At 35.9% G+C, this 23,525-nt stretch overlaps 1 protein-coding gene across 17 annotated transcripts in view; it reads left to right on the top strand.

Moving 5' to 3' along the window:
* The window catches only part of SOX6 (SRY-box transcription factor 6), a 614,016-nt gene that overhangs the window by 462,414 nt on the left and 128,077 nt on the right, over positions 1-23,525 (top strand). For 11 of the 17 annotated variants that reach the window (XM_047877037.1, XM_047877035.1, XM_047877036.1 and 8 more), the window contains one exon: positions 20,393-20,516. In XM_047877037.1, coding sequence (XP_047732993.1) covers positions 20,393-20,516 — 124 coding nt within the window. The remainder of the gene's footprint in view (positions 1-20,392; positions 20,517-23,525) is intronic. The other 6 variants (XM_047877042.1, XM_047877031.1, XM_047877045.1 and 3 more) reach the window with 1 other exon arrangement.

Here is a 23,525-nt window from a genome sequence, read left to right as displayed (position 1 = left end):
CTTAAAGGAGGCAGAAAGAAAACTGGGAAAGAAAAAAGAAAATTCCTGAACTGAGAGTTAGGAGATCTAGTTCTAATCTGAGCTGATTTTGACTAGTTATGTCACCATAGGTAAGTCACATTATCCTTAGGTGCCTCCATTTTCTCCTCTATAAAATGTGGTGGTTAGACCTGATCAGTGGTTCTGAATGAGGGAGGAGTGAGTACACATATTTCTGAGAACACTCACCAGAACTCCTCGAGTAGGTGAGAATTACTGGATTATATAGTCTCTAAATCTTTTTCCATCCCTGAAAATCTTTGATATTATGATTTTGTGAAATCAGTAAACTTGGAGACTAAAGCCCTTATTTTTACATTTGGTTTAGCCATTCTCAAGTTTCGTAACCTTGACAAGTCACTTCTCCTCTCTGGGGTTTATTATATTTACGTTTAAAATGAAAACTTTCTAAAGCCATTCCAGTTCTAAAAGTCCAGGGTTCTAAAGTGAGGTAAATCTATTTATATTAAACGTGTGTATATTTCAAATATGGCAAAGAACCTATTGTTGTGAGATAAATGACTATGGTTACATTTTTTTATGTGACTGCATTCAGCATCTTTAAGAATTATGGGGAATAAAAAACCAAGGCCCACACTGTTAAACTTATTTCTAATTTTTAATGGGAAAGGTAAATTCTTGAGCATATGTTGAGATGCTAGCTTTGTGTAGTATTGGCTCCTAACTTGAAATACAAAAATCTAAGACTTCTATGTGTTTTCTTAGGATGTAGTTTATTTATTTATTATTATTATTATTTACAGTCTGTTATACAAAAGCTTCAAGGGATATAGGGCATTACAGCACCACATCTCTAACTAGCTGGAGCATAATACATGATTTGAGTCCCCAATATTTTCTAACAGTAAGGTTTGTTTATTAAAGAAACCCCATGCTGTGACTGAATCTGTCTAATAGAAGCCATGTTTGAACTTGAACATTCAAATGTATGCCCATATATCTTGGGCATATATCATACATAATGATGTGGGGTCTAGACATCTTTCTGGGTTTGTTTATGTCTGTTATGGATTCCCCTCATTATCCATGCTGTTTGAGGGAGACCCCATGGATTCAGCTAGTTTATTGCATACTTTCTATATTTTAAGACTAACTCAGAGTTCCAAGTGGCACATATGTTCCAACTTGGAAGATTATTTTCTCACTTTCCTTTTTTATGATGATGATTAAGGAAAAATAAAGTAAGATTTTAGGGGATGGTGACATGTTTGAGAGTGGCTAACCATAATCCTTTTGGCCATGTTTCAAATATAGTTTCTTATAATTATTTATTTTATTATGCTACTCTTCCTAAAAATTTTTGACAAGTTTGAGCTATAGCATCTGTTTTCTTATTTTTAAAACCATATTGTATACCATCTGTTGTTTCATTATCATTGATTATAACTTTTAGGATTTAGGAAAGGTAGATAAAGACTTTAATCTTTAATTGTACAGTTTATTATATGCAGTATACTCAATGCTAGAATTAAATAAGTTTACTGAAACAATAGATTTTGAGATATAAAAAAACTTTTATTTCTAGTTCCTATTATTAATTTGGAGCAAGTAGCAGCTTGGCTAGCAGCTTTCATTATTATTGTTTTTAAAATCTCTCCTGTGACATTGGTTTTATAAAATTAGGTATCTCTGTGCATAACTCCTTAGTTTTTAAAAAAGTATTGTTCATATTCCTTATAAGTGCAAAGCTTTTTTTTAATCAAGTGAAATAAACCAAATAACATTATAAGAATTTGCAATAAATATTGAAAAAAGGTGGATTGTCATTAGAATTTATCATTATGGATATTTTTTTTGAGGAGGTGATATAGCACTTGCTATAAATATTCATGTTCTTAAATCTAGAGATATTCAGTGATTAGGTGATTTTATGCCTGTTTATGCTGAAAGGAACAAAAGAAACTTTAAAAACTGAAAGCATAAACATAATTGAACCACCCACTTAAAAGAGAAATTGGAATAGATGTTTTCCAGGGGAGAACATGCTTTCTGTGTAAAAAGAGCTAGTGTAACAAGAAGTCATCTATTCTTGATTTCTTTAGACAGCTAGAGCTTTGTGCCTTGTCTAGTTTCTGCGTTTTAAGAGCCTGTTCTGTGTAGCAGAAATAATACAATAAATGGGTTTAACCACATTTGTCTCAGCTAGACAGTCTGCTTTGTCAGAGATTGCTGGTACAACATAAACAAATTATGTGTTTGTAGTGCTTTTCAATGAAAGCCTATCTAACAGAGCTGAGATTGTGTTTCAGCAGCTGTAGATTTAATCTCCTACCTGTCAGTTAAAACAGGCATTTCCTGAGCCTGATAAGGACTGGTTGTAGAAGAGGAAAGTAGTCACAGCTGGACAAAGACCTATTGTTATTGGCTGATAATTTCTATGTAGATTCAACTCCTTATTCTACCATGGAAACTACAGCCATAGTACAGTTTTAAAGGAACTAACCTGACCTTTTTTATTGTTAAATTAAGAAGAGTTAAAGAGAATCAAAGCTAAGCTTTGTGTCCTTCATGTTTGAGAATTGTCACATGGAACTAAAAATCAATGTCTGTAGTTTAGATCATCGTAATTCCAGATCATTGTGGATGTGATAAATAGGATCTTGGAAAATGCCTGTTCACAAATTTTTAAGTACATTTTTAGGAATTCTACTTGTAATGCACACTAGAGTCAAAAATTAAATCTGTAGATAGATACTTTATGTGACTCACATGTCATGGGACATGTCTTTTTCTTTTTTTCTATTTTTTATTTGTGGGGGTGGAAGCTGGTGTTCCCATTCTCTCTTTGTTTCATGTTATTACCCATAGAAATTTATACAGTTAAGTTGAACTGTCTCAAAATTGGTCAAGTTTGTTTGAAGAAAATATCTATCTCCACATTTCTATAGAAGTTATTATAATATTATAATGAGTCCCATGTCTCCCAAGTCATGAATGGTTAACAATAGGGCACACTGATAGACTGGTCCTTGCATTTGTATGAACTTGGCCAGCAACCTAAATCCACAACTTTTTAATTTTCAGTTTAAATTTCAATTTAAAGTAGTTCATGAGTTTTCAAGTTTAAAAATAAATATGTGCATGAAAATCCTTTGGGAAACTTCCCCTTGCCTTTACCTCCCCCAACTCCCAAGTGTGTAATCAGTCATTCCTCACAATCCCGAGGCAGCTCTTTCTGCCCGCAGGTTCTGTCCCCGTAATGAAACCACCTTTTTGTACCAAAAAAAAATGCATATATATATATATATGTATATATATATATATATCTTAATTTAATTAAATATTTATAATTAATTTTTCCAGATTTCTTGAGAAATGGATTGACATACATCACTATATAAGTTTAAGGTGTACAGCATGATAGTTTGATTTACCTATGTTGCAAAATAATTGCCACAATAGGTTCAACTAATATCCATCTTCTCATATAGATACAAAAATAAACAATGAAAGAATGAAGAAAAAAATAAAGGAAAAACATATTTTTCTCTTTGTGATGAGAACTCTTAGGATTTACTCTCTTAACTTTCCTATATGTTATACAGCAGTGTTAGCTGTAGTCTTCGTGTATATTACATCCATGGTACTTATTTTTCTTATAACTGGAAGTTTGTATGTTTTGACCACCTTCCTCTGGTTCCCCCTCCCCCCAGCCCAATCTCTGCTAACCACAGTCTGATCTCTTTTGCTGAGTTTAGTTTTCTGTTTTGTCTTGTTTGTTTGTTTTTTAGTTCCATACGTGAGAACATATTTGTCTGTCTTTCCTCCGTCTGACTTATTTCACTTAGCATAATGCCACTAAGGCCAATCCATGTTGTTGCAGATGGTAGACTTCACCTTTTTTTTTTGTAAAGGCTGAATAATATTCTATTTTATGTATGTACCACAACTTCTTTATTCATTCATTCATTCATTAGAGGATGCTAAAGTTGTTTCCATGGCTTGGTTATTGTAAGTAATGCCGCTATGAACATGGGAGTGCAGATATATTTCCAAGTTAGTGTTTTCATTACCTTTGGATATGAATCCCTTGGTAGGGATTTTTAGAAATGAAATTGCTAGATCAAGTGGTCATTCTATTTTTAATTTTTTGAGATTGTTCCACACTGTTTTTCATAGTGGTTGTACCAGTTTACATTCCCGCTAACAGTGCACAAGGATTCCCTTTTCTCCACATCCTCACCAGCATTTGTTATCTTGTCTTTTTGATGATGACCATTCTAATAGGCATAAGGTAATATATCATTGTGGTTTTAATTTGCATTTCCCTAATGACTAGTGATGTGAAGCATCTTTTCATGTACCTGTTGGCCTTTAAAGCATTTTCTATGGAGAAATGTCTGTTCAGGTACTTTGTCCATTTTTTAAGTGTTTTTTTGTTTTGTTTTGGTTTTGGTTTTGGTTTTGGTTTTTGGTTTTTGGTTTTGTTTTTTTGCTATTGATTGTGTGAGTTCTTTATATATTTTGGATATTGACCTCTTATCAGATATATGGTTTGTAAATATTTTTCCCATCTCATGGGTTATCTTTTCATTTTCTTGGTGGTTTCTTTTGCTTTGAAGAAGTTTTTTTATTTGATGTAGTTCCATTTCTTTATTTTTTATTGTGTTGCCTGTACTTTAGGTGTATCATATCCAAAAAATCATTACTAAGACCCATGCCAAGGAGTTTTATTCATATGTTTTCTTCTAGGAGTTTCATGTTTTTAGGTCTTAGGTTTAAGTCTTTAATCCATTTCAAGTTAATTTTCATGAGTGGTATAATGTATGGGCCCAGTTTCATTCTTTTACATGTGAATATCCAGTTACACCAGCACCATTTATTGAAGAGACTAGACTATCTTTGCTCCATTGAGTATTTTTGGCTCCCTTGTCAAATATTAGTTGATTGTATACACTTAGGTTTATTTCTAGGCTCTCGGTTCTGTTCTCTTGATCTGTATGTCTGTTTTATGCCAATACCATACTCTTTTGATGAAGACGACTTTATAGTATAACTTGAAATCAGAAGTGTGGTACCTCCTTGCTTTGTTCTTCTTTCTCAGAATTCCTTTGGCTATTTGGTCTTTGGTGGTCCCATGTAAATTTTTAAGTTTTTTTTTTTTCCTACTTCTATTAAAAAATGCCTTTGAACTCTTGGTAGGGATTGCATTAAATCTTTAGATAGCTTTAGGTAGCATTGATATTTTAACAATATTAATTCTTTAAATCCATAAACACAGGATACCTTTCCATTTATTTGTGGCTTTGATTTCTTTCATCAGTGTCTTATAGCTTTCCATATAGAGACCTTTCACCTCCTTGGCTAAATTTATTTCTAAATATTTTATTGGTATTGATGTTATTGTAATATAATTAACTTTTTAATTAAAGTTTTTACAGCAATTTCTATTTTGCAAAGAGCTACATATATCATTTGATCTTTGCAAAATATTTGAAAGGTAAGTATAACACTGGGGTTTGAAGTTTACATTTGTTGAAGTGTGAGAGACTGAGTGAGTAGAAAACAGGTAAAAATTGTGGTTATAAAAGATAGTACTACTTTTCTTAAAAGTCCACAATACCTTAGCTTGCTTGTTTCCTCCCTCCTCTTTCCTCTTTCTTCTCTCTTTACTTTCTTTGTACCATTTTTTATATTTCTCTTTTCATTCTTTTTTTTTTTTTTTACATTTATTTATTTTTGAGAGACAGAGTGTGGGCAGGGGAGGGACAGAGAGAGAGACACAGAATCAGAAGCAGACTCCAGGCTCCAAGCTGTCAGCACAGAGCCCGATGCGGGGCTCGAACCCATGAACCGTGAGATCATGACCTGAGCCGAAGTTGGACGCTTAACTGACTGAGCCACCCAGGTGCCCCTCTTTTCATTCTTCTCATGTCTTTCTTCATTTCATTTCTCTTCTTTTCTCTTCTCTTTTCTTAACATCTTGTAATTAGGGCAACCCTGTCTAATACTACTTTTATTTTTTTGGGGGGGGTGGCACAGAAGATTGGCTAAAATTTTAAATCTAAGACATACAATGCTCCTCCTTCTTTATTTGCTTACTATTAAGAAATATCATCAGGGCTATGTAATACTGTGTTTTACATGGAGTGAAGTAAAAATTAATACTTTAAAATAGAGAACAAATGAATATTAGGATTTATTAGTAGGATTGCTTAAATAATGTTGGAAAAGTCAATGTTTTTATTTTCCATTTAGAATTCTGATTATTTTTATGTTATTGACCTGAGTGATCCAGCATATCATCCCATTTCTTTTTGGGCTTGGTTTCTATTCCTTTGCATTTGCAATTGCATAAGTTATTCCTAATCAGTCTTAAATGATGTTATTGGTCTATTGTTCTTTGTAATGCAAAAAGTTATGAGAGGTAAATTGCTGCAGCATATGACTCTGTATTGTAAATTCCAATTTCATTTGACATATACGACATTAGTATAAACTACCAACAAAAACTGAAAGCAATAGATGTTTAATTTAACCAGTGTTTTAGCCAGTTTATATATATTAGATTTTCAACTTTCTGATCTTTACTAACAGTTGATTTTTTTTCCCATAGAAAAGTTGGCAGGTAGCTTAAATAGTCTTAAATATTCCTATTCTTCCCATACAGAGACTAAATTCAGGAATTACATTTTTAGTTACCATCAGTAAGCTTCTCTGCTACCTAAACTTTTATTAAAAAATATAATATTTGCAGAAAATACAATATTTGCAGTGATGTAACAGTAGCCACTTAGATTTTAATTTGTTATCCTCTTCTCCCCTGTAGGCATAAAAGAGTACAAATGTTTGAAAGTTATGTGCTTCTTGTCTCATATGGAATCGCTGGACAGGCCATGTTTTAGTCAGTCAGTTAATCAATCAGTCAGATAATTACTTTCATATTTAAAGGCACTGTCCTAGTAGTAGTATATTACGAACCTATCTGCAATATTTTTTTTTTTACTGTACCAGACAGGATATATAAGATGGAAAAAGGCCAACAATATATCCCTACTTCACGACTGTTGAGGTCGTTTCTAACCTGGTCTCCTTGCTTTCATTCTTGCACTAATATAGTCATTTTCCTCACAGAAACCAGAATGATCTTTATAAATCTAAATCAGATCTCATGCCACTTCTCTCCTCAAACCCTCTAATGGCTTTCTATCACATTCAAAAGAAAATCCAAATTCCTCACTGTGCCCTACAAAGCCCCAAATGATCTGGTCTTTGCCCATCTTTCTAATCTTTCCCTTGCTACTCTCTGCTCATTTTGCTTTGGACTTATTAGGTTACTCAACCCAAGTTATTGCTGCTTCAGTTACTTTGCCCCATGTGCCTTCTGCCTGAGTTGCTTTTCTCTCATGTAATTCCAGGTAGCATTTCCTTAGGTCATTCAACCCTGTGCTATATTATGTCCTTATAGAAGCCTTCCTTGGCTATCCCTCTCAAAAATAGTCCTCTCTACTCCTTACCCACTATATCCCTCTTTCTGGCCTCTACCCTTCAAATGCTATCTCATTATATTACTTTATTTTTATTCATAGGATTTATTATGAATGGGTATGTTTTGTATTTTTATATATTTTTTGCCCACGTGTATGTATACACACACACACATATATACATATGTATGCATATATACTTTTATTTTCATGTTTTCTGTCTTCCCTAGGAGATAATGGTAGGGGATTTTGTGTACTTCTATGTCCCCAATACCTAGATAGAATTGACACCACAATAGTGTCAGATTGAAATAAAAACCATTAAATAATTCAACACAATATGTGCAGTATAAATTTTAACAGAGGGAAAGATATTTTTTGCTTGGGGAATTTTCATTTAGTAGTTGAATTTGAGCTAAACTTTGAAAGGTAGGTCAGATTTGGGAAAGCAGAGAGGAGAGGAAAGATCAGTCTATATGTGAGAAGAAGTGACTTGAACAAAGACTTAGAAGCTATTGAAAGCAAGAAATGAACGATGGCAAACATAATAGAAAAACAACCTTGAAAGGTACATTAAGAACATCTTGCAGACTGATTTTAATACCAGACTAGGCTAGGGAGTTTGGACCTTATGTTTCATAATAGAGACATTATTATATCTAAGTTATTTAATATGAACATAGTACTAAATAAAAATACAAAAAGAAAATTTCTCTTTTTATTTTATTTTTTTAAAGTTTATTTATTTTGAGAGGGAGAGAGAGTGAGCACGAGCATGGGTGAGGAAGAGAGAGGGAAAGAGAGAATCTTAAGCAGACTTCTCGCTGTCAGTGTGGAGCCCAAGGCAGGGCTCAAACCCACAAACCATGAGATAATGACCTGGCCAACATCAAAAGTCAGATGCTTAACCGAATGAGCTACCTGGGTGCCCCTCTCTTTTTATTTTTATTTTATTATTATTTTTTATCAACAGAGACCACATGAGAGCGGGGGAGGTCAGAGAGAGAGAGAATCTTTTTTAAAAAATTTTTTTAATGTTTATTTATTTTTGAGAGAGAAAGAGAGACTGAGCACAAGTGGGGGAGGAGCAGAGAGAGAGGGAGACACATAATCCAAAGCAGGCTCTAGGCTCTGAGCTGTTAGCACAGAGCCTGACACGGGGCTCCAACTCACAAATCGTGAGATCATGACCTGAGCTGAAGTCAGATGCTTAACCCACTGAGCCACCCAGGCACCCCAGAGAGAGAGAGAATCTTAAGCAGGCTCCACATTCAGCACAGAGTCCGATCTCATGATCAGATCAAGATCATGACCTGAGCCAAAATCAAGAGTCAGACGTTTAACTGACTGAGCCACCCACCCCCAAATTCTTTTTAAATAACATGTTAGCTTATCTTTACATCATCTTCAGTGTTGACATACTTTGCATTTACTTGGGGTAGCAGGTGAAGAAGCGTGTGTAAGTGTGTGTGTGTATGAGTAGAAGTGTACATGCTGAGGCTGGGGCAGGGGTTGTTGGTTACATTCCAAAATGACATTGAAGTTGCAGGTCATTAACTTTTTGCACTAAAAAGATTAGAGTGCGATAAAGAGTGAAAGCCTGAAAGTTATTATTATTTTCTTAGTTTGTTCTTTTAATGTTTATTTATTTTTGAGAGGGAGAGAGACAGAGCACAAGTAGGGGAAGGTCAGAGAGAGAGGGAGACACAGAATTCAAAACAGGCTCCAGGCTCCAAGCTGTCAGCATGGAGCCCGGTGCGGGGCTTGAACCCATGAATTGCAAGATCATGACCTGAGCCGAGGTTGGACACTTAACTGACTGAGGCACCCAGGCGCCCCTTTGGCTATAGTTATTATTTATCCTTTTACTCAGTATCCATTTCTTATAGCAATCCCCTTACTTTACTCTCCAGCCCCCACCTCAGTTACATATATAGGCACCATCTCTTATTGGTACTTCCAGGGAAGGTCAGCTTGCCATGGCTGGCCCCAGCTGTCAATAGCTTAGACATCTTATTTATGTTCTGTTTGGAGTTCACAGCATATTTTTCAGGCCTGTAGCTTCAGATGAAATTGCTTCTATTTCTGATGATAGCTGATGCTTAAATACTTCTCTGTCATTCATTCTATGTTGTATAACCAGCCCACTGTGACATAACAAATATTTTTTATTATTATTTTGGAAATCTGTATTCTTGGCTCTTATGGTGAGAAGAGCTTATCATCTCTGTCAGTAAGGATTATAATCAATGATGATAAAATTATTAAAGAAGCTTAGAGGCCTCTTTATACTATAGAAGAATTTCAACAGATGTGCTAGGGGAACTCAGTCATTAAAAAATATTTTCTAATAAATGAATAAGGTCAATTTTTGTATTCTCACACCAACCAGTGGACTTCAAAGTCCGAGCATGGCATGCCAAAAGAAAAGATTGCTGTGATGAAGTATATTTGGAGTAGATGCATATTTCTGTTGCTTCAATTTGAGGATTGCAAATGATAAAAGGACTTTGAATTGATTCAGAAGATTAAAAAATCAGAATTATTGTAGCTTAGTTTCAGAGAATGAAAATTCTGTAATACATCTGTGTTATGAATATTTGTTGAGTCCCTACTCTGTGCAAAAGAGGAGCTTTTGCTAAGCCCCAGGGAGATATAAAGTCCCTGCCTTTAAGTTGTGCATAATTTTAACAAGACCTGTAGTCTAAGATGTAAACTTGCATTTCTGTAAGAGGAATTTAATAATTGAACTCTGGTCATTGCTACCAGAACAAGCTTGTGTAAAATACTTCAGGGGTAAAAGCCAGATTGCCTTCATTACAGGTCAAAAGTTTATGAAAGGTTTATATCCGAATTTGGTTGTTACAAAGAAAGGAATGCCATATTCTTCACAATGTTACCATATTTATATGGCATTTATACAAAATTTGAAAAAAAATTAATTTCCATCTTTGCAAAACATTTTGATCATTGTATATTTAATGGGGTTTCCATCTGAGAACAACAATCATTAGTCTCTAATATGTTTCATACTTCTGTGGAAATAAGACAGGGTGGAATAAGAGACATTCATCTTCACTAGTCTTTGGAAATATCTAAAGTAATTGACTAGCTCAGTCTTCTGTGATGGCCTGGTGACCACTAACTGTGACTATTTGCATAATAGTCAACTCTTCACTTCTGTAGTGATAACTGTTTGTATCTGATTAAAATTAAGACTGTTTTAGTTCTCTTGACTTTTCCAGAAGTTGCAAAAATTGAGATTTGCTGTTCTGCTTTAACCAAACAAATGCACACATGGGGATAACAATATGCTGAGTTTATGCAGATTTTACAGCACGAATCTGAATAAAATACCCACTAATAGATCCTTAAGGAGTAATAAACACACATGAATTTTCCTTAGTTGCACTTTAAAGTGATTTTAACATACTACTAGACCTTAACAATAATATTTAATTGACAAGATTATGCATTTGTATGGATTGAAAAGGTGGTAGATATCTAATTCCAAATGAATCATAAATTTTACTTTTGCATAACATGTTTTATTAATTTCTCTATGGCCAGGATATTCTGCTTCCCTCCTGGTGAGAGTTTCTTAAAACATAGTAAGATAATTTAAACACATTTAATTAACATTTATCATCCATTTTATAAAGTAATCTGACTTTTGTCCTCATAAATACTCTCAAAATTTTTCTAGGTTATAGGCCATAGGAAGACTATGGAATGATACTTAATGGAATTTTTGTTGTAATTTAGTTTTCTTTTTAAGCAAATCTTTACTTTCTCTGTTGACCCTGTTCCCAAGTAAGCTGACAAACTGGATGATTTGTACTATTATGTAAGTGAAAACAAACCTAGCACCACTACCTGATAAAATAAGGCTATAGACTTCTCTAAGCCATCTTTATATTCCCAGTGCCTAGCACAGTACCAGTCAGATAGTACTAGGTGCTCAATAAATGGCTGCTGGTCAGGTGATTAAAGACAGGCACTATAGACCTCTTTATAAAGTGACATATTTCTTGGGAGCCTAAGAGGTCATCTTATATGTGTGGAGCTCTTTATTTCCAAGAGTAAGAGGACAAATAAGTAAGAGATACTAGGAATTATGATTATATTAGTGCTAAATCCATGTTCTTTTCTTTCAAAATTCAGTATTTAAACAGAACATGTACAAATGAATGAGATCGGGGTGCTTGGAGGGCTTAGTTGGTTAAACAACCAACTCTTGATTTCAGCTCTGGTCATGATCTCATGGTTCATGAGATTTAGCCCCACTGTCAGCGCAAAGCCTACTTGGGATTCTCTCTCTCCCTCTCTCTATACCCACCACCTGCTCATGCGTGTGTGCTCATGCACTCACCCTCTCTCTCTCTGTCTCTCTCAAAATAAATAAATAAATAAAATAAAGTGAACAAGAGATAAAGAAGTGACATTTGACTACTGATGATCCTGGTAGATTAATGAGTTATTTGCCCATTTTAGAAGCTATAAATAGAGTGGGTATATACAGTATGCTGAGATTATAAAAAGAAGTGTTAACACAAAGGACAGGATTGGCTCTTTCAAGGTTATTAGTATCTCTCTCTGAATATGCACCTAAAGAAGATTTTTAGAACTTGTGCTATTGACCTGATGGATGGAGTTATTGTGCTCTTACATTCAATGATCATTTCTGTCCTGTATAACCAAGGAAGAAACCTGGAAAATGCAGATTGTGATGTGGATTTAAATAACTATCTTAAAGACCAACCTAGTAAAAAAAATTGCTCTGTTTGCATGTCTTACTCTTGTTAGAGTGGGGACATAGTGAACTAGAGACAAGATATGTTTTTTTTTATTTCTTCTGTGAATATTTTAGATATTTTATGAAATATATTTAGCAGTGTAAATTAGTAAAGACAAGTTGACTACTGAAGTTATTTTCTCTTTTTTCCTTCAATTAACTTCTTACTGAGGTATAATATACATGCAGAAAAGCATATATCATAAGTATAAAGTCAGCTCTTAATTGAGGTTCAAACTGAAACATAAGACTCTAAAAGAATAAAGACAGGGTTTTTAAAAGGATGTCTTTGGATTATAATATCTTGAGTTTGTTCTACCTTTTCATGATTTTTCTAGGCCCTTTAGTGAGGATTTTGAAAAGAGTGGTGGCAGTAGTATGCACAGTTCTTGGAAGAAATTGCATTACATTAAAGATGAATGTTAACAATGGTAACAAGTTGTTTTGTGTATTATCCTGGTGGGCCCTGAGAGAGTGAGACAGAGAGACAAAGATGATGGGGGGAAGGGACAGAATATTTGCTACCAACAAACCAACAAACAAAAACAAAGCAGGAATTCCGGATGCAGTTACATAATGTCTATCCATTGCAAGTTGATGGGAAACATCTGGGAAGATGGGACTCTGTTCTCAAATAGTCTTTTGTGTCCCAGAATTGTTCCTGATGAAATTTGATTTTTTTTTCTCCTACCAGATCCAGGTAGATTCTCTACAAGCAGAGATTTGCTAAAAGACAAATGAAAAGCAAAGAAGGTGATACCAAGACGTATTTAAAAGTCATTCTTTATTATTATTATTATTTTTACTACTAATAAAAGTGATTCATTGCATTAACCAATGCATATCGGTGCCCAGAAAACTGGCTCTTTGGTCTAAGGTGCTCCTCACATTGATCAGTTGTTACAACATGCCTACTATATCCTTAGCCTTGTGATAAAAGCAGTGGAGCATATAGAAATATAAATGCCACAGGCCATTCAGGACACTCAATTTATTTCATGATAGGTGATTAATGAATTGAAAAAATTAATGAATAGGTAGTAGGTCATATATAATATAAGGCTCCTTTGTGTACTTCCAACTATGGTCGACCAAGAGAACTTCAATATGCTGACTACTACATTATGCTTTCTAAAATAAGACAGAACATGGTCGACATTTTAGACAGGATTTAAGCAAAACCAGGTTTGAAACGGTTTTATGTTAAGGCATGCATGTATCCTACCAAATGAGACCCTTTCCCTCCTAACTCTTCAGAGTTAACGGAGATCCATATACAGTTTGGCATGTACTTTTTGGCACTAAGAAGACACCTCCCTGACTTTGAAGGCTTTTCATGCAAGGTTTCTGGGTCCTTTATTTCTTCCTCTTTAGACATGGAGGCTTTTACAGTGGTAGCATTTTATACAAATGACTCAGCTATTCTTTGCAATAAAGAACAGAGCCTTCAGGAAATTCCCTCCCTGTGCCCCCCTCCCTCTCCAACTGCTCTTTCCCACTCTTTATTTTCTATCTCGGTCTCCCTTTCTCTGTCATCATTTACAAACATTGGAAACAATTCCTTCCAACAGATTAAAGAAGCTTTCTTCAATTAAACCACATGAGGAATGATTTACTAGAAATAAAGCCTTAAAATAATCTTCACTTGCTCACTGGTTTTAACTCAGTATTAGACATTAATATACTCATGATTTTCAATACAAATACATATTTCCCATCACCAAAAAAGTTAAATAATCTTCACGAAAGAGAAAATGAGCCCCCCTGAGTGTCACTCTGTTTGCATATTAGCGCATAGCCAGGTCTCTGCCAAGTTGCTCTCTGACTGACTGCTGCAGATGCTCTTTCTCAAGTATTCTGAGTCATATCTTTAGTACAAGTCTTCAGGGACAAACAATAGCACCTGTTCCTCACAAGATATCAGGCCAGTTAGCCCATTCATGTATCTTTAATGAAGCTCTGGGGCAGATGGCAAAACACGGCATCATCAACAACTTAGCACAGAGAAAACAAAGGGATAAGTATTGATGCAACAATGCTGTTTTACAGATAGGAAGAGACAGAACCCAAGTGTTTCACATGCGTCTTGCTGCTGTCTTGATTGTCTGAAAGATGTGAACACCAAGCACTTAAAATTTCTGGGCACGTAGCCTATTTGATCAAGAATGTGTTCCCCACTTTCTGCAAAAGGGTAACACTTTGGTCAGGGACTGTGGAAGTTTAGAATCGATGGTCAGTTGTACTTGGGCACCTGCGGTTTGTTTCTTTCATGATGCCCTGACTCAGCTTCACCTACGATGTAGTTTCTGGTTTCTCGTGATCAGTCAAGTGACATACCCAGCCGGTTAGTGCTGACTTTGGTTTCATGTTCAGAGAGATATTTTTGGCCACGTCAAATTTTACTCTTTGTATTAACCAAATCATTTTTACCTGTGGAATAATGAAAGGATCTTTGAATTTGTGCTAAGGGAAAGCTACACTTTCAAGAAAAGAAGATGCTATTTGAAATTTTGATAACTTCTTGGGAAAGACATGTGGAGACTGGCAATTCTTTGATGGAGTGAGGGGAATTCTATTAGTTTTTATTCTTTCGTAAAATATTTTTGGAAGTTGCTGCTTCCAATGTGACTGCCTTCCCCGGCATGTCATCAAATGGGAAGATAGGATGATGGGAAGGAAGAGGGAAGGTAAGCTTACATTCTTCAGAGCGGGGTGGGGCTTTTCTGTATATTCACAATTCTTTATCTGTCCTAAGCCCTGACACTCAGTGCAGTAAACAGAACTCACAACTTCTATAGGAGAGAAATATCCTGGATGCTTATGTGATTCTTGTGTGGCTGCCAAGCGCTCTTTCTTTATCTCTCCTCCCTTCTTTGTTCTTGCTTTCCATTTCTGTCCCACATTCAATCAATAATTTTCTAGTAAGTACAAGTACAATAAATGGAAAGCTACGAAAGGGGTAAAATATTGCTTTAATACATGCTTTCTCCTCATATTACTTGCACTGGGCCATACTGGTCAGCTTTCTATAAAAGGTGGTAGTTGCAAGTATTCATAGACCTCCACTACCCTTGTGAGTTTTTAAGACGCATAATTCCTTTAAAATAATATCACACTGGGGAAATCTGAATAAGGTTGTTGGATTGTATCAATGTCAATATCCTGGTTGTGATAGTGTACTGTAGTTTTTCAAGTTATGGCTATTAGGGACAAGTACATGGGATCTCTCTATAGTATTTATTTAAAATGCATGTAAATTTACGATTACATTTATGAAACTTTCAGTCATCTGTTATTACAAAGCATTATATTCCTTATCTCACTTAGGTCTGTTTAGCAAAAGACGACTTGATGCTTAATATAATATGGTACTTAAAAATGTAGACTTTGATCCTGAAACCTGGACTTGAATCCTGGCTGTAGCACTTTTTAATTGGCCAACCTACCGAGACTCTCATGGTTTTGTCTTTCTCATTAAGTGAATGAGGAGAATAATAGTAAATACCTCACAGAGGTTTGAGGATTAAATGAGATAGATCATGTAAATCATTTTCCCAGTGCTTGACATATAGGAAACACTGGAAAATATTGGCAACTGTGATGATGATGATTATCATTACCATCATCATCACTATTATTACCTCTATAATTAGAGCTACAAGAGGAGTGCTTCATCATCTTCTCTTGGTCTAGATTCTAATTGCTACAGAGTATTTTGTCTTGTCTTTAATAAGGGACATTTTGATTATTCACATCATTGTTTTCCTTGAAATAAGTTAAGGGCAAGTTTATCATTTGGAGCTAAATAATTACTGTTAATAAATATAATACATTTTTGGGGCGCCTGGGTGGCGCAGTCGGTTAAGCGTCGGACTTCAGCCAGGTCACTATCTCGCGGTCTGAGAGTTCGAGCCCCGCGTCGGGCTCTGGGCTGATGGCTCAGAGCCTGGAGCCTGTTTCCGATTCTGTGTGTCCCTCTCTCTCTGCCCCTCCCCCCGTTCATGCTCTGTCTCTCTCTGTCGCAAAAATAAATAAAAGTTGAAAAAAAAATTAAAAAAAAAATATAATACATTTTTGAAATTAATGACAGTGGCTTTAATTGATCAAATTGTTCAGGGTACAAAGAAGAGAGAAGAAGGAACAAACTGGAACTGAACAATATACTATCCCTACTCCAGAGTCACTCCAACAATCCACCTCTGAAATAGAAATTTTGTTTTGGTTGCAGCCCTCCAGATTTTCTTTACCCAAAGAACATACACACATGATTTCTCTCTTTCCTATCACTGAAGTCCATGTGATGTAGTGGAAAAAGCACTGGACAGGGTGATGAGCAGTTCTGGACTCCAATCCAGCCCTGTCGTAGATAGTGTGACCACAAGCCATGTCTTTTACCTGCTCTAGGCACCTGTTTCCCTATGTGTGTAGTGTGAGGTTTGGCTTAGATTAGTGATTCTCAGAGAGTGTTTCCTGGGCCACACTGTCTGCTTTACCTGGATACTTGCTGGGAAAGTACACTCTCGGACCCCACCTCACATCTACTGATTTAGAGGCTCTGGCAGCGGGCAGGGAGGGACGGTAGAGCCGAGCAGTCTTTGTTTTAACAAGCCCTCTAGCTGAACTAGATACGTGCTAAAGTTTGAGAATCACTTCCCTGAATTAAATTTTAGTCTAAATATTAGATTGTTGGGCCTAGCTCCCAGAGTTTCTGATTCATAGATCTGGAAGGGGGGGCGGGGCTTGATAATTTGCTTTTTTGAAGTTCTCAGATGTTGCTGATATTACTGGTCAGGTATCACACTCTGAGAACTAGTAGGTTAGATCAGCTCTAAACTCTGTTCCAACTCTGATTCTATCATTACGATTGCTTTCACAATGTCTTCTGTCCCCCTTCTTACTTACTTTATCCCCCAATTTACTGAAGCTGCCTCAAAACTAATAGCCTTGAAAGTTTCTAACATATCCTGCTTTGTAGAGGATGATGGACAGAAAGGAACTTCCCTAAATTCTTACAACTTATGTTAATGTGAAACACCTACAGCTCTTTGGCATTGACATTGACCTTAGACGGTTTAGTTAGTCATCTCACGTATGTAGCTAGTTACAAAAGAAATATCTTCATGCACCAAGATTCAAGAATTAAGGTCTGATGCTTAATTGCCATTGATCCCCTTATGTTGTCTCATGATCTGAAGAGCTTGGGCACCAATGTAGAAGTAAAATTATATTTTTATCCTAAGATGCTGTTTAATGAATAACACTAACATTCCCAAATTGCATCTTCAGATGATCCTTGTAATCCCACCTCTTCTATTTTATGGTTTTCTAGATACTTGGGATGGGATAATGCTCTGTGTGGCCTACTGTCTGCTAAGAACATGACAAGCCTCTGCCTGTCAAATTGAATTATTTAGTTGGTTCATATTTTCTTTTCTGAAGTAGAGTTATGGGTAAGAGTCACTGTTTCTTGTGTGTGTGTGTGTGTGTGTGTCTGTGTGTGTGTGTTTTTTAGTAATTTGATAATTTTCTAGAACAGAATATGCAAACTGCATATGAAAAAAAGGAGGGTTCTTACATTTACTGAGTGCCTATTATGTGCCAGTCACTGTGCCACAAGTGTTACTTTTCTGGTCTATTGAATCCTCACAATAACCATGTAAGATAATATCATTAGCTTTTAGATGAGGAAATAGACTCAGGAAGGTTAAGTAACTGTTCATGATCACATGGCCAAGGAAATGGCAGTGTATAGATTTAAGGTCAGATAAGATTGATAACAAAGCTTCTGTAGGCATCGTAGATTCTGAACAAATATGTGGTAAATGAATGAATAAAGCAATGAGTACATCACGTTATCTTCCTAATGCTGAATTTGAAACAATCTGGATCGTAGAGTTGGAAAGGCTCTCTAGGTCATTATCTAGTCAGGGGTTTAGTTATGTTGATCCTTTAAAGGATCCCTAACGTGTGGGTATACAGCCTTTACTTGACTACCTCTAGGGAATATGACACACGCGACTCTTTAATCAGAATGATTGTTGAATAAGTCATTATTAGAAAATTCTTCTCTACATTAAACTCCCCTAAAATCCCTTTCTTAAGTCTAGTTCTGCCCTTTGTAACTGCTCACACTTAATCTGATTCTTTTGCCATATGAAGATAGCCTTGTATCTTTTCTCTCCCAAGCTAAATAGCTCCTTTTTTTCAGCTGCCTCTCAAGATCCGTAGCACATAATAATAACTTAATAAATGTTCGTTACAAAGAAGGAAAGAATAAATAAATATGATAGCTAGACAGACCTCTCACTTGTTCCCCTTTAAAGCATCAAGCATCTGTGCTATGTTCTAGGTACATGCTAGGAACCATATTTCTAGAAGAAAATGAAACGATTTCCTTTGATGTGCTCTTGCACTGAACAGTCCTACCAAAAAGACCGTGTTTTATTTTCTGACATAGAACAGTGCCCTCATCTTTGACATCTCAGGTTTGCATCAGGTCACAGCAAGCTTGAGTTGAACAGCCAACCTAGTGCTTTTCTTCAGGGTTAAAGGCAAGACCTGGGCACAAGGGGATCAGCTCCAATTTACGCAGGCTAAGTTTGTACTCTAACATACAAAACTCGGGCTTACCTCAGCTAAAATGGTAGAAATAGCTGCCCAAAGCTAGTTTCTTTCACGCCCCACTGGCAAGGTAGTAATTGCACAAAGACCTTTTTATTATAAGTTGATTTTCCTGAGAAATGAATTCAGAAAAATACTGTAAAGTGTTTATTTTTTGTTTGCCCTTTATTAACCCACATCTTAGGGCTTTCCCTAGAGAAAAGCTGTTGGTAAATGAAACCTCTTAGACCCACACAGAAGCATTTTTGCACCATGTCCCTGGCTGTGGAGGGAACAGGGACAGGACAAGGCAAGTTGGCGCTATGTAAACAGGGTCATCAGCCAGTGTATGGAATTTTGCCTAAAGAGAAGATTTAAGAATTTAAATGGGGGAAGGGTTTGGGGTTGCTAGAATTACTGGTAAATGTTTGTATCTTAAACAGGATATAATGCAGCTCTTTTATACTAGTAAAGAGCCCAAAGACCCAGTTTGAACTTAAAGAGCATCTCTGTTAGTACATCCTAGTTTTGATCTTTAAATAACAAAAGTCCTATAGTTCAACCTATGAAATCAGGCACTAAAAGCCAGGGCAGTACCTTACTGTGATGCTATACTGGAATCAGGGTAGCATGTGTAGAGTAAAAAAAAAGGGAGCTAGGAAATTAAAATGTGATTTCACAGGCATGATTTTGTCATAGCTCTTATTTTCTTTATATGGAATACAAATACAGATATAGAGTGAAGATTTTCTATTTTGCATTTTTGTGCTCTTTGATACATTTATTGAGGTCAAATGAAATTTGATATAGTAGGATTTATTATGAAATGCTCTCTGAATACAACTCCATAATTACTGAGCTACATGGTAGTGCATAAAGCTGTAAAACTGCTATGCCAGACAAGCAATTTATATGTTACATCGAGGTGTGTATGGCAAAGAATATTAGTTTAATTGGGAGCCAAGATGTAGTAGCCTTAAATCTAAAGAGCTATATGTTTAACATAATGTGGTAAGGCTTTGAAAGAAGATACCTAAACTGGGGAGATAAAGCATTTGGAATATATAACAATTAGACATTATTTTCTGACCAAGAGATACTAAACGCTGTTTTCCAAATAAAGGGCAGACAGAATGCAAAGCAGGTCAAAGGGCAAAACCTTTCAACATTGCACAGTGTAAGAAGCAAACTTATTTCTTCCGATTGTTTTAAGGAAAAAAAAAAGAAAAAAAGGAAAAGAAAAGAGTCGAGATAAAAGAAAAACCATTCACCACAATTTGGTGGAAGCAGGGATGAGGCAAATTCACGACAAGGTTTTGTCCTTGGAGTCCTAATGGGATCTAAGAACAGGGATTTGGTAACTTCTGCCTGTGTTTTCTCAGGGAGCCGCTTCGGAATGAGGTCAGAAGTGGGTGGCTGTTTGGGTACCAGCACACCAGCAGGAGTGAAAAACAAATACTTCTTGGCATACATTTGTTCTCTGTCTGATCATAGGCTCTCTTCTGTTTAGCAGGTTCAGGGTCACATGCCTCCGCTCATGATCCCAATTTTTCCACATGACCAGCGGACCCTGGCAGCAGCTGCTGCCGCCCAGCAGGGCTTCCTCTTCCCCCCTGGAATAACATACAAACCAGGTAAGTAGAGAGGAATTCAACATTCTTTTGGAAATGCTAAGATCCTCATGTTTTTGCTTAGTAGTCACAACAAACACAGGAGCATACAAAGGAACTATGAATAAAATGATCATAAAAGCTGATTTTAAAGTCAAATTAGAACCGGAAAGTTAATTGGGAAGGAGGCATGTTACTCGTTTGTTGCAAAAAAACTTTTACTTTCTCTTTTTCCACCTGGTTTGTTCTGAATTCACAGATAAAATGCTACTTTCCCTGGAGACCACAAATTTCTGTTAGCTCGCTCTCATACCTTTACTGTGAATAATTGTCTTTGGTTAAAGACACTTTCTTCCTCCTCAAGAGCTTTTATGCTCTGGGAGAGTGGTCACATACACTATAAAATGCTATTGTTGTTTGTTGTCTGATTTCTCCTGGAAGAAAAGTTAAAACTGGGCAGATTTAATTAGCTCACCACTAATAGGTAAGATTCCTTTTTGATTTTAGTTGAAATAATGAAGCATTCAGTAGTATTTTCTCATTCATCTTTAAACCTCAAAACAGGTCACATAACCTTGCAGTGAAATATGTTTTGAGATGATTTAGCAAATGTTATGATTTTTCTTTATTCCTCTGAGTTTACTGGACTCCTGGGGAATTCAATTAGGGACATAATGGTTTGAAGCTTCTTTCAGAGCCTCCTTGTAAACAGGGCTTTAAATGTTTAAAGATATGTTGCCAAAGGAATCCAATGTAAGAAGATAGTCAAGTAAATAAAGTCAACCTTAATTTCATTTGTGCATTCTTTGTAAGTGACCTCAGCTCAGAAGTAGTGACCTTGTTCTACTCATTAATAATTTCCGTGTCAAGTTCTTTTTAACATATTAACCTGATTATATTAACCACCAAATCTGAGTGCAACAAATCTGAGCGCAGCGGCTTCTTTGTGTATGGGGTGTATAAAGTGAACAAAGGCATTTTAATGTGCTTAAAGTAATAATAAAGTATAAATCACTTTACTAAAATCCTCAGTAAGAAGCTTACTACATAGCGTAAAAAACAAATCTAGTGAGGTTTCACATCTATTTTAGTTGTTTATTTGCTATCGATTACTCTTTTGCATTTGGTAGATTACCATCTTCCTTGTGAGGAAAGGTAGGATGTCTGTCAAAACTCCTATCTTTCAAGGAACAGAGATGTTAAGGATTTGCTTCACTTAAGGACTGACTTTGAAAGTGCCTCAGGTACAAATTAGCCACACCTGGTATTACCAGAGATTTTGGGATACCTGAATGAAAGAAAATTCTATTGTTCAAATTGTCAAAATTTGATTTTTCTACAGCAGGATTTTTAGAGCAAATTTTATTCCCTATGAAATTGATATCCATATTAAGGACAGGAGTATATTTTGTCAGAAAATATTTTTCTGTCAGTGGTTCAATCCTTCCCTGATGTCTCTAAGTAGTTCTGAAATATTTTTCTCCTTGACTTCCCTTGGAACATTGATGTGAGCTAAATTTACTGGTTTACCCTGAATCTGGGTAGTCATTCCTATTCCAGTCTTAGAAACCTTTTTAATGATCTGTGCAAACCCTCTGTTTAATTTCAGTGTTTCTACATTTAAAATTCTTCACGTTTAAAAATTGGGTATGAGCCTTATTTTCTACTAGACATAACATCAGCATAGTTGACATGTTACTTACCTAATTTTGCTAAAAACAACAATGCTGTTTTTCATGGGGGAATATATTGTTACATAGTTAATGAATTTGGACCACTTTTTAAAAATTCTTCTCACACAGCATCAGTGAGATTGTAGAGAGTAAGAAGAATATGGAGATTGATGCGTCGCCTGGGTGGCTCAGTTGGTTGAGCATTTGACTCTTGATTTCAGCTCTGGTCATGATCCTAAGGTCGTGGGACCAAGCTCCACATCAGGCTCCATGCTGAGTGTGGAGCATGCTTAAGATTCTCTCTCTCTCTTTTCCTTAGCCCTCTCCCATGCTCATGCTCTCTCTAAAATGAATAATAATAATGATAAACAAATAAACAAATAAATAAAAGAAGAATATGGAGATTGGGAGAGTATTTTACCGTAGTGAGTCATCTCCATCAAACAACATATGTGCAGCATATAGTAGTGATCAGGGGTAGCAGAATTGTGTTTGATTGTGGTGGGTAAAAATGTTGGTTAAGGCAGGACAGTGGGTTCGGACTCATAGGGCAATTTTTAATCACAAGCAAGGCTGATAAAATAAGGTATTTTCTGGTGACCCCTAAGAAAATTTTATTAACCAGAACTCTAAATTCTTTAATATTTTTGCTGATCTAGGTTTTATTGCATATACAAATTATCATTAAAAGGATTAAAACTATATGTTTTTATGTGATTAGTAGAGAAATTATGTACTCAGGAGACTTCATCTCTACAGTGTTTTTGTCATTCACATCAATTGGAGGAGTAGAGGAAGCATGTTAGACTGGAGTCTGGACTAGGAAAACTCTTTGCCCCAAACTGAGCTAAGAGAGTTTCATTTGAAATACATGTGAAATAATGATTAATTTTTTTTTAGTTTATTTATTTATTTTGAGAGAGAGAGCAAGTCGGAGTGAGGCAGAGAGAGTAGGGGGAGAGAGAGAGAGAATCCCAAGTAGCCTCCACACTGTCAGTGCAGGGACCGATGTGGGGCTTGAACTCACAATCCATGAGATCATGACCTGAGCTGAAATTGAGAGTCAGATGTTTAACCAACTGGGCCATCCAGATACCTCAGTGACCAAATTTTTAGAAAAGAGTAGCTCTGTCACATATAAAAGCCTTGAAATGGTGGCATAACTTTATATTTTGATCCCCTAAGCAACAAGATGAACGATCACTATCTTGGTCTTATAAATCACAAAATACATTGTTCTGTTTTTTGTACCTTTTCCGCCTTCCTATAACCTGAGACAATTCCATAGTGTTTGTGCCTTCAGTTGTTTGAACAATTGTCTTGATTTCCAGAAAGCACGGGCTACCTTAGGGTGATGTTC

The sequence above is a fragment of the Prionailurus viverrinus genome, chromosome D1 (genome assembly GCF_022837055.1).
Source record: "Prionailurus viverrinus isolate Anna chromosome D1, UM_Priviv_1.0, whole genome shotgun sequence".
In the NCBI taxonomy this organism is placed as follows: Eukaryota; Metazoa; Chordata; class Mammalia; order Carnivora; family Felidae; genus Prionailurus; species Prionailurus viverrinus.
The sequence above is the reverse complement of the archived record's forward strand: the minus strand, read 5'-3'. Positions and strand labels throughout refer to the sequence as shown.